Source organism: Euleptes europaea, chromosome 3, assembly GCF_029931775.1.
Source record: "Euleptes europaea isolate rEulEur1 chromosome 3, rEulEur1.hap1, whole genome shotgun sequence".
In the NCBI taxonomy this organism is placed as follows: domain Eukaryota; kingdom Metazoa; phylum Chordata; class Lepidosauria; order Squamata; family Sphaerodactylidae; genus Euleptes; species Euleptes europaea.
The window spans coordinates 30,504,790-30,517,109 of record NC_079314.1 but is presented as its reverse complement, the minus strand read 5'-3'; the positions used below and the strand labels follow the sequence as shown (position 1 = coordinate 30,517,109).

Genomic DNA, 12,320 nt, shown 5'->3' with positions numbered 1-12,320 from the left:
CACGCTGGAAGACCTGTGGTTGACTCTCCGGCATGATTCCCCAGTCCCCTTGTGACATTTCCTCAGCTTTTAGCAGGAGTGAATTGGGCTATTAAGCAGCCATGTCAGAGCTTCTCGGCTTTCTCCTAGCCACCAGTGGCAACTTAAAAGGGCAAGCCCACCCCACCATTGAGAAGTCACCCAGAGGTTGCTAGAACATTTTGCCCACGTGGAGATATTTGTGGCTGCTTAATAGCCCAATCCACTCCTGCCAAAAGCTGAGGAAATGTCACAAGGGGAATCATGCTGGAGAGTCAACCACAGGTCTTCCAGCGTGGTGTAGTTGTGAAGAATGGCAGACTCTAATCATACAAAGAATTGGGGGAGGGGGAGCACAGGAGGATAATAGGTGATTTCGGGTCATCAGGCCCCAAATTACCTATGGATACAAAGCAGCAGCCAAGAGCCCCGTGGCACAGAGCGGTAAGCTGCAGTTCTGCAGTCAAACCTCTGCTTACAACCTGAGTTCGATCCCGATGGAAGTAGTTTTCAGGTAGCCGGCTCAAGGTTGACTCAGCCTTCCATCCTTCCGAGGTCAGTAAAATGAGTCCCCCAGCTTGCTCGGGGTAAAGTGTAGATGACTGGTGATGGCAATTGCGAACCACCTCGTAAACACAGTCTGCCTAGTAAACGCCGTGATATGATGTGACGTTACTGACCCGGTGCTTGCACAGGGGACTACCTTTACCTTTAGCCTGCAAAGCAGCCAAGACTTTTGCATCGCAGCCGAGACGAAAACACAATCAATGCAGCCCTCTGAAGCGTCTAAAGCATTCTGTGTTGCGTATCTCATCCTCCCAACAACCCTGATAGGTAGGCTAGTATTACTACCCTGAGTCTGAAAAAACACCGCTTACCTAAGGTCACCAACAGACGGCACAGGGAAGATTCAACCCTGCTACTTCCTAGTTCCTAGTTCACTTTCTTCCCAACTACACCCCACTAGTTTGGCCGCAGCCAAAAACGTCTGCAAGCTGAAATCCTACGCTGACGCCAGGAAAATGCAAAACTGTGACCAAAGTAGTAAAATGCCTGGACTTACAAAGCCCTTTCATTGGTACAGGCAAACCAAAGCAGCTGTAAACAAGCCTGCTCATTCTGCAGTGCCATTTGCATAGGTCAAAGACCAAGAGGAGAGTACGAGAACAAAGCAAGGAGAAAAACCCTCTGCTCCCCCTACACACACACACAAAGAAATACAAGCTACCACCATAAGGACTAGGAGCTTGCTTTAAAATGGGTTTCTCAGCATGCCCGATTCCAGAATGAAAAACTAGGGGCTGGATTCCATGGATCTGTTCTACGAACGGCAGCATCTTCCACCAGCAAAGCTAGCCTTTGTACTACTACTCGTGGGACAGACCCACGGGTACAGCAGTTAGTGTTCGACCAGGAGCTGGGAGACCCCAGGTTTAAATCCTCACTCTGCCACGGAAGCTTGCTGGCCAGGCCAATTATTCATGGAAGGTTTTGCATTGGATTTGCCACTCTTTAGATGCACTTTTCCCCAATCCATATTCTCAACACTCAACAATAAGCCGCCATGCAGAGTTTTGAGAACCCGTATGGGAAAATGTGCATCCATAGAGTGACAAATCCAATGCAAAACCTTCCATGAATAAATGGTGACCCTGGGCCAGATGCTTTCGCTCAGACCAACCGACCTCGCTGGGCTATTGTGATGATAAAAGGGGAGAGGATGCTGTGGTAAGCTGCTTTGGGTCTCCACTGGGGAGGGGGAAAAAAGAGGCATAAACATCTAAATAAGTAAATAAATCCAACCATGGAGCCAGCGTGGTGTAGTGATTAACAGCGGCAGACTCTAATCTGGGGAACCGGGGTTGATTTCTCGCTCCTCCACATGCAGCCTGCCAGGTGACCTTGGGCTAGTCTCAGTTCTCTCCAAACTGTCTCAGCCTCACCTACCTCACAAGGTGTCTGTTGGGGGTGGGGAGGTGATGGTAAGCCACTTTGAGATTCCTTTCAGTAGACCAAAGTGGGGTGTAAAAACAAACTCTTCTTCATATGACAGTGAGGAGTGTAGATTTGGGCCAATTACATGGTTGCTGGGGCCCGCGTGAGTTGCACCGTCATTTGAATGTGAACGCATTTAAATTTTGAATGTTAAGTCTTCCCTTTTTTAAAATCTGCTCTGAGCCTTCAGAACGGAACGGCCTGCAAAACTAAAATAGCCACATCAGGTGTTGAGCAGAGAAGCTTCAGAATCAAGGCAGTTCTTTGCTCGCTCTCATAATTCCCCACCACGGGGAAACTATGAGAGAATTCCATGCGTCAGCGTTTTACAGTTCTTCAGAAAAATCCCAGTGTCAGTGAGTTCCACAGTCTACACATAAACTCTTTGGGAGCGACATAAATACATGCATTCTTTGGAAGTTTCTCCAAAAAACAATTTTAATTTTGTCTATCATTTTCTTTCTCTTTCCCACAAGTTACTTCCCTCTGCTGTGTATTAGTTCTGTTTATTATAAGGCAGAAAAAGAGTTGTTTATATGCCGACTTTCTCTACCACTTAAGGAAGACTCAAACTGGCTTTACAGTCACCTTCCCTTCCCCTCCCCACAACAGACACCCTGTGAGGTATGTGGGGCTAAGAGAGTGTGACTAGCCCAAGGTCACCCAGCTGGCTTCATGTGGAGGAGTGGGGAAACAAATCCAGTTCACCAGATTAGCAACCGCCGCTCATGGGGAGGAGTGGGGAATCAAACCCGGTTCTCCAGATCAGAGTCCACTGCTCCAAACCACCGCTCTTAACCACTATACCATGCTGTCAAAAGCACTGAATAGTCCAACAGGGGCACATCTTACCACTTGCTTCCCTAATTCCTACGCAAGCAATGTCATCATCCCACACAATTTAGATCTTTACTGCCTTTGGACTGTGCTGGAATTGTTAAGCGGCAGCTGTAAATGCCCTTTCCTGGAGAGTAAACCCTTCCTGGAGAGTAAGCCCCACAGAACACAGGGTCACCACACCTAAAAAAGGATATTACAGATCTTGAGAAGGTGCAGAAAAAAGCAAGCAAAATGATTAGAGGACTAGAGCAACTGTCCTATGGGGAGCGGTGAAGATGCTTAGAGCTGTTTAGCTTGGAAAGAAGGCAGCTGAGGGGAGACATGATAGAGGTCTATAAAACTATGCATGGTATGGAGAGAGTGGACAGGGAGACGTTTTTCTCCCTCTCCCATAATACTAGAACACGGGGTCACCTGCTGAAGCTGGAGGGTGAGAGATTCAAAACAGATAAAAGGAAGTGTTTTTCACACGGTGCATAGTCAAATTGTGGAACTCCCTGCCCCAGGATGTGGTGATGGCTGCCAGCTTGGAAGGCTTTAAGAGGGGAGTGGACCTATTCATGGAGGAGAGGGGTATTCATGGCTATTAGTTAGAATGGATACTGGTCATGATGCATGCCTATTCTCTCCAGGATCACAGTAGCATGCCTATTATCTTAGGTGCTGTGGGACACAGGCAGGATGGTGCTGCTGCAGTCGTCTTGTTTGTGGCTTCCTAGAGGCACCTGGTTGGGCCACTGTGTGAACAGACTGATGGACTTGATGGGCCTGGGTCTGATGCAGCAGGGCCTTTCTTATGTTCTTATGACGTACTTCCCAGTAAACATGCAGAGGATTGGTTGGAACTGCGCGCACCCAGATCCAACACACAGCTGAAGGAAACCTTCAGATGTCGTGCCTTGAAGCGAGAAAGCAATTAACATTTTGCCTTCTCCAATGAAAGTTAAACTAAACAGAAGCCCTCCAAAGTCCACTGCCTACATTTAACATTAATAGTATTTCCTAAAGTAGACTTTTCCCCCTCCAATTGCTTCCGCAGTTTATCCTGCTTTATTTTTGTTTGGTTTTTTTTAACCACCTCGCAGTGCCAAGAGAAACTTTCATGCGGAGGGAGCGGAGGCCCAAGAATGGCTGTACTTTTTGGCCGTGGCTCTTTTACAACCCCGGGGAAGGCAAAGCGCTTGTCAAATCAACTTATTGAAACAGTCAAACAACCTTTCAAGTTTAAAGGAGGCCATGCAGCCTCTCCCCTTGGAAACAACTGGAAGCCGGCAACTGGGAATGCTCTCACCTGAGATTTATCGTCAAATTAAATGTATATACGCCCAGCGTGGTGTAGTGGTTAAGAGCAGTGGTTTGAAAGGAGGAGGGTTGGTTTTTATATGCCGACTTTCTCTACCACTTAAGGGAGACTCAAACTGGCTTACAATCACCTTCCCTTCCCCTCCCCACAACAGACACCCTGTGAGGTAGGTGGGGCTGAGAGACTTCAGAGAGAACTGTGACTTGCCCAAGGTCACCCAGCTGGCTTCATGTGTAGGAGTGGGGAAACCAATCCAGTTCACCAGATTAGCCTCCGCCGCTCATGTGGAGGAGTGGGGAATCAAACCTGGTTCTCCAGATCAGACTCTACCGCTCCAAACCACCGCTCTTAACCACTACACCACGCTGGCTCCTGATTAGAGTGGTGAGCTCTAATCTGGAGAACCGGGTTTGATTCCCCACTCCTCCACATGAGCGGCGGAGGCTAATCTGGTGAACTGGATTGGTTTCCCCACTCCTACACATGAAGCCAGCTGGATGACCTTGGGCAAGTCACAGTTCTCTCTGAAGTCTCTCAGCCCCACCTAACTCACAGGGTGTCTGTTGTGGGGAGGGGAAGGGAAGGTGATTGTAAGCCTGTTTGAGTCTCCCTTAAGTGGTAGAGAAAGTCGGCATATAAAAACCAACTCTCCTTCTTCTATATCTAGAACAGAATACATTTTTTAAGGAAAGGGGGAAAACAAGGGTATTTTAAAAGCAGCATCACTAACATTACAGGAAAACAAAAAAGCTTGTTTCTTTGCAGAGAGCACCTTCCCAACCCCTTATGCGCGGCCTGCTGCGTACCTTTCCCTGTTCTGCATTACCATAACCGCCTTTAAGGTAATGGTGAAACACCATTAAAACTGAGGTTGCAGAATGATTTAAAATATATTTTTGAAATGCAGGAAGAAAGATAAACAGAAAAACAATAGCAACAGTAAGAGTGATAGGAAATTTTTCTAGATGCTGAGAAATCAGAGGTGGGAAAATGTTGAAAGAACTTAAAAGTGGTGCAGAAGTGGGATGGGGAAAAATGTGAAGTGTTGCAACCCTGCTGGCTCAATTAAGGTGTCGCGCCAAGCTGCAATTAAGGAAGTTTATGACAATCTCTGAATTGACAAAGCAGGATATCAGCTTGCATACTCAAATCTGCAACCAAGGTCAAGCGGGCTTACAAACCACGGTTTGTGCTTAGTGCGACATGGTGCATTGTCTGAGTCGACAAACCGTAGTGAACACTCTTCCGGAGACTTAACGCCATAGTGCCGAGCAGGCGGGAAACAAAAGCTGACCAGCAGCTCCGAACGATGGTTTATGTGCGTGGTTTCAAAACTCAAACCAAACCTTGGGTTCTACACTAAAGTTAGATGAAACTGCGGTTTGATGCATGGTCTGAACTGAGCCACCGACAGTGTACCACTGATGCTTCCAATGCCTTAGGATGCCAGAAAAAGCAACAGCTAATAAAGAGGTCTCCTGTCAGGGTATGATGGTATGACAGTATCAGGTGCGATCCTGCAGGTCCCGTCCACGAAGAGAGATGCTTTCCTCCAACAGAAAAAGCCTTCCCCTGACGTGGGGTCTTGGGAAGGCTCTTTCCACCTCTGCAGGCAGAATGGATGGGTTCACTGTGCAAGTTACTAATTAATCTATATCCTAGACACCAGTAGCATCAATACCTGCTGCCTTCGTCAAGAGTTTACTTTTTACTGAGAGTTGAATTCTAGTTGGTACAAGGAATTCTTGAAATCTGCTGCCCGACATAAAGCAATTTAGCATTAATCTGTTTTAAAAACTGGTATCAGGAAGTTATAGAATTTACAATACAAAGATCGTCAGAAGGCCCTCAAGGAAACGGTCTTTGCACAGATTCTTCAGAAGCGAGAGGCCACTAGAACCGCCTATATTCTTTTCAAAGGTAGCATCTCACCCCCAAACATGAAGAATTAGGACAACCGCTTTTTCAGAGGCATGAGGTCAAAGGAGAGATAGGAATAGCCAAGTGGAATAGTTTGGAACTGAAGAATCCACCTGCCAAAATTAATGCTCAAGTAAAACACTACAACTTTAAAAGGGAGGTGTGAAAGACTGGGCTTGGAAGGAACACAGCACTAAGATGACCTTGTTGGTCACCCACCAAAGTGGCAGAGAAGAAAAGTTGGGTCTTTCCTCGCAAGCTATTCTAGTTAGCTCTTCGCAGCAGAGAGAAGGGACTAAGGCAGTGGTTCCCAAAGTGGGTGGTTCTGCCCCCTGGAGGGAGGTGGGATTACCTGAGGGGCACTAAGAGGCAGCCGACTTACGGCGACCGCTTTTGGGGTTTTCATGGCAAGAGACTAACAGAGGTGGTTTGCCAGTGCCTTCCTCTGCACAGCAACCCTGGACTTCCTTGGTGGTCTCCCATCCAAATACTAACCAGGGCTGACCCTGCTTAGCTTCTGGGATCTGACGAGATCTGGCTAGCCTGGGCCATCCAGGTCGGCTGCGACTTGAAGGCACTTTACACACACACACACTAAGAGGCAAGGGGGTGGGGTGCGCTGGAGGTGGGGCCCTTCGACCGCATCGTTTCCCTGTTTATGACTGACCAGGCTATAGCACCATGCTGGCAAATCTCACTCCAAGTTGTTACTGTTTCGAACTTGATCATTATTATCTGCCTTAGTGGATCATGCAAACCGTTATTCGGAATAATGGTTTTTATAGGGTAGGGGGCACTGGGGATGAGTTTATGGAACCAAGGGGGCAGTGGCATGGAAAGGTTTGGGAACCAATGGACTAAGATCAGGGCAGGGAGGAAAAAAATGCCACGGTCAGGATCGTGTAGAGCAGGTCTTTTGCAAGAGGTGGCGGTGGGAGAATTGGCGGAAAGGGAGCCAGGACAGAAAGAGAGTGGCAAGCAAGGTTGCCAGCTGTTGAAAGAAAGTTCCCGCTTGCTCACAACAGCCCTTCCAAGATCGGCTCTCCGTGCCAGCTCGCATGTTCCAACAGGATACCTGGTCCGGCTATGGAACAGACCAAAGATGCCACTGACAGAAACTGGGAGAGAGTCCATAAGAGGCCGAACTGAGAAACCGAGTGTCGGGAAAGCATCGGAGGCGGAGGGAGGGAGAGGCTGGAGGAAGCCGTTCGGCAGACCGGATTCTGGCTCTGGAAGCCGGAAGGTAGTCCCAAAGTTCTGCTCGCGCAGATCCCCTGCCTCTGGGCATACCGCTACTGCTTTTGCAGAAAGAACACATGCCTCACCTAGGCGTCTATTCTGTTTTGGTGGCCAGCCCCCCCCCCTGCCCTGCCCCGCCCCAGAAACACAATGTTCCCAACAATCCAATACTCAGAGATACACTGCCTCTGAACATGGAAGTTCCATGCAGCCATTGCCGCAAACGGCCATAAACAGACCAACCCTCCGCAAGTTATCTGAAAAGTGTCAGGACTCGGAAGCCAGGCCCTCTGACACAATGACGGAACTTGGAGTGAACGTTTCACGTGCTCAGAAACACTTTCTGCTTTACCACAGCTTCACATGTTTCTAGGCTGGACGTAGAGCTGAAAACAGGTCCTGAGATGAAGGTCCAGGCTGAACGGAAAGGAGACATCCTGCCAACACAAGCCACGGGGTCTCTTGGATCTACTATCTGGAAGCCAGTTAATTCAACGATGCCCTGGAAGAAAGCGATTTGAGGGCAGGGCAAGCAATGGAGGCAGTGGCTGGATCCCACAGCTCATGCCAGAGTCTCCCCGAAGTAAGCACAATGGTCAGGATCCCTTCCACTTGCACCCTTTGCACTCCAGATTATTGCAACTATGAAACCAGGGTGACTGCCAATCCGTGAGGCATGTAAATTATGCACGAGTCCAGTGGCACCTTGAAGACTCCAAAAATGTATTCCGGCATAAACTAATATAATTCAGGGCTTGCTTCATCAGATACCAACTCTTGACTCACAAGCGCTTACGCTGGAATAAATCTCAGTAGACTTTAAGGCACCACTGGACTCCAGTTTGATTTTTACTGCAAGAGACTAACACGGCTAAATTTTCTGGAACTAAGGCAAGGAAAATTGCTCGTTCCACCCAGAACCAGCAAGCCCAGTTAGGAATACACCTGCAGTTAGGATGGGGTAACGTACACCCAAGCCTTGGAAGCGATGACGGGGAGCTGAGAAGCAAAAGACAGGAAAAGGGGAAGGGGGCCAAGATCTACCTCTCCATCCTGCATCTCCTGAAGCCAGGCTGGAAGTTATAGGGACAGGGCATGGAGCATAGAAAGTAGCCACCATGCAGGCCCAAAGAATAAAAGCAACAACGTAGGCAAGATGAGACCTCTCGCCAAATCATCAGGGAAGGAATCTGCAGGTTTCCAAACTATACAGGACTCTTCATCATACCAAATGGCAACTGCCACTACTTGGTGAGGAGGCGGGTTACACCGTGTCAAGTTTTCCAGGTGTGCTCCACGCACACATGTGCATCCTTGGAGTATGAAGCGATGATCCACATAGAATCATAGAGTTGCAAGGGACCACCAGGATCACCTAGTCCAACCCCCTGCACAATGCAGGAAATTCCAAACTACCTCCCCGCTCCACCCACCCCATGTGCAAACTGGTCATCATGGGAAGAACTTTTGTCGTTTATGTTTGTTTCTCACATGTCTCCAAAGGACCTGGGGAGGGGAATAAGGGGACGGCCTCGTTGTATCCTGAACAGCAACCCTGTGAGGAAGGCTGAGCCAAATGTGCAAAACTGGCCCAAGGCCGCCCAGGGCGCTCCTTGGCTGAGCTGCGATACAAATTCACATCGGCCCGATCCACGCCGACTACGACGGGTTTGCCCCAAATAGAAGGCATTGCCACCTACAGTTGCCTCCCATGTTCAGCTGCCAGTGCAGAGAGAGGGGGCATCCCCAAGACCTGGCTCCTAGGTAAGATGGGGCTGCATCAGAAGAGGAGGAAGCGGAGATCTTCGCCTGGTGAGCAGAAGGCATCCTAGAATGGAGAAAGGGACATGCGTCCTTCTAACAGGCAGGAGCGACATCGCTGAAGGTGAGTTTGGGGAACAACTCTATGGGGCAGCTCTGTCTTCTGCCAGCCACCCCCCTTCACCATGCCTTCCTGTGCACAGAAAGCGGGAAGGGGCTGCGTGATAAAGGTGTAATTGCATGCTCCTTGTGGGGGGACCCCATAACTTGCCATCAACAAATGCTACTTCACCCAAAGAGCACTGTAGTCTGCTTTTTTGAGTATTTCCCAGCGGTGCAGAAGACCTACATAAACCTGCCTATGCCTATAGTTAGTCAACAACAAATGCTCTCGGGGCCGCGTGTTCAAACTAGGCAACCCCGCCTTTGAAAGCGTGTTTCCAAACACCCCTTTTGCAAAAAGGCCCGATTTGCACCCACACTCCTGCCTCCCCCACCCCGGGGAAAAATAACTTTGCTTTTCCTTAAATAAGAGAATTACGCACTTCTTTCAATAAGAGAATTATGAACTTCGCTCGACTTCAGCAAAATTCGTGGGTGCCAAACGGCCAATCGCCCCAAGAGAAAACTCCAGATCACCAACCCGGCCTTTCTCTGCGTTTACTCCGAAGTAAATCCCCTGGATCTCTTCGCACCGTAGCCCACCGTTTCCTTCCAAGGCTAAGAAACCGGGCGGGCAAACCTGACTCTCCCCTTCGGCGGGGAAAGCCAGTCCCCAGGGGAGCCGTCCGGGGAGGAGGGGGGTACTGGGATCTTATATTAGCTTGTGAATATGCATACATGTGAAAGAACATATGTTTTTCCCATAAATGAAGTTAATAAGACACTTCACTAAGTCAGCGGATCTTCCACAGTCAGGGGGAGTCTACCCTGCTGTCTCAACAGGGGCAGCGGGGGAGGGGGGAAGGGGGGGTACTGGCATCTTATATGAGCTTGTGAATACGCATACATGTGAAAGAATATATGTATTCCCCATAAATGAAGTTAATAAGGCACTTCACTAAGTCAGTGGATCTTCCACAGTCAGGGGAAGTCTACCCTGCTGTCTCAACAGGGGCAGTGGGAGAGGGAGGGGAAGGAGGGAATCGGGGAGGAGGGGGGTACTGGCATCTTATATTAGCTTGTGAATACGCATACATGTGAAAGAACACGTTTTCCCCCATAAATGAAGTTAATAAGGCACTTCACTAAGTCAGTGGATCTTCCACAGTCAGGGGGAGTCTACCCTGCGGCTCAACAGGGGGAGAGGGGGGGGAAGGAGGGATCCGGGGAGGAGGGGGTATTGGCATCTTATATTAGCTTGTGAATGTGCATACATGCGAAAGAACATATGTTTTCCCCATAAATGAAGTTAATAAGGCACTTCACTAAGTCAGTGGATCTTCCACAGTCAGGGGGAGTCTACCCTGCTGTCTCAACAGGGGCAGCGGGGGAGGGGGGAAGGGGGAGTACTGGCATCTTATATGAGCTTGTGAATACGCATACATGTGAAAGAATATATGTATTCCCCATAAATGAAGTTAATAAGGCACTTCACTAAGTCAGTGGATCTTCCACAGTCAGGGGGAGTCTACCCTGCAGGGGGAGAGCGGGGGGAGGAGGGATCCGGGGAGGAGGGGGGGTACTCACATGAAGGCGTGATAGATGAACGCCCAGCCGCGGGGTCTCTCCAGCACGTTGTAGAGGCAGTTCTGGAGGCGGCGGTAGCGCTTGTGCGCCGCCGAGCGGGCGGCGGAGCCCCCCGGGGGCAGGGGCAAGGGGGTCCCCAGCAGCCCCAGGCGGCGGGGGCTGCCCCCGGCGGCGGGAGCCGGGCTGTCCTCCGTCTGCACGGCGGTGAGGGCGACGAACTCCATCCCCTCCGGGGGCTCCCCGACGCCGCCACCCCCGGGGATCGCCGACGGAGGCGGCCCGGGACGGTCCCCGCCGGACGCCCCGGCCATGGCGGGGAAGAGTCGGCGGCGGCTTGGGCTGGGCTGGGGGTTGGAGGGGGCGGCTCAGGGCACGGAGCGGGGCCGCGATCAGCCCGGCATGGGCGGAGGGGGGACGGGAGAGTGCGCTTGGCGGCCGGGGCGGGATTGCGCCCTGGGCGCACGAGCGCGCTCGGAGAGGACCCGGGGTCCGGGGGCGAGGCGGCTCGTTCAGCCCATCCGGGAGCCCTGGATCGGGGCCGGCTTCACGCCCCAGTCGGGCAGGGTCGCGGCTCTGCGGGGCGCTCCGCTTTGGAGAGCCGGAGCGGCGGCTGGGGCCTCGGCGGGCTCGCCCTCCTCCTGCTCCTCCTGCTCCTGCTGCTGCTGCTCGCCTCTCGGCCCCTCTCCATCCTGCTCCGCTGGCCCACCTGCCTTTGGCTGCCCGGGCTCACATGGCGCGCGCGCTCTCTCGCCCCCCTCTGTCCGCCGCCTCTCCCCGCCCCTCCCCAGGCGCTGGCCACGACGCCCCAGCGCCACGCCCAGCCCGGACTTTTTGCAAACTGCCCTCGCCGGTCCCGAGCGGAGCTGCAAAGCTTGCGACGGCCCGGCGCATGGTTTCCTCTCTCTCTCTCTCTGGCCGTTTGTGCACGGGAGGTTTTGCCTTGGAGCTGCTGCCGCCTAGATGCGCGTTTCCCCTATCCCAATCCTCAACACTCAAAAAGAAGCCCCCCTGCAGAGTTTTGAGAATTCAGATGGGGGAAAGGTGTATCTACACAGCAGCAAATGCAAGGCGAAACCTCCGATGAATAAATGGCCTCTCTCTCTGGCAGTTTATGCACGGGAGGTTTTGCCTTGGAGCTGCTGCTCTCTAGACGCGCGTTTCCCCTATCCCAGTTCTCAACACTCAAAAAGAAGCCCCCCTGCAGAGTTTTGAGAATTCAGGTGGGGGAAAGGTGTATCTACAGAGCGGCAAATCCAAGGCAAAACCTCTGATGAATAAATGGCCTCTCTCTCTCTCTCTGGCCGTTTATGCAGGGGAGGTTTTGCTTTGCATTTGCTGCTGTGTAGGTGCAAGTTTTTCCCATCTGCATTCTCAAAACTCTGCGTGGGGGCTTCTTTTTGAGTTTTGAGGATTTGGATGGGGGGAAGTGTGGTTCTAGATAGCAACAGATCCAAGGCAAAACCTCCGATGAATAAATGGCCTCTCTCAAAAGCTCTGCTCTCATGACCTGAGTTTGATCCCGACGGAAGTCGGTTTCAGGTAGCCGGCTCAAGGT

At 51.1% G+C, this 12,320-nt stretch overlaps 1 protein-coding gene across 3 annotated transcripts in view; it reads right to left on the bottom strand.

Moving 5' to 3' along the window:
* KCNQ4 (potassium voltage-gated channel subfamily Q member 4) overlaps positions 1 to 11,004 on the bottom strand; it is a 125,703-nt gene extending 114,699 nt beyond the window's left edge. For 2 of the 3 annotated variants that reach the window (XM_056846219.1, XM_056846220.1), the window contains exon 1: positions 10,766 to 10,989. In XM_056846219.1, coding sequence (XP_056702197.1) covers positions 10,766 to 10,989 — 224 coding nt within the window. Of the gene's footprint in view, positions 1 to 10,765 lie in introns of all 3 variants that reach the window. The other variant, XM_056846221.1, reaches the window with a different exon arrangement.
* Positions 11,005 to 12,320: the final 1,316 nt, after the last annotated feature.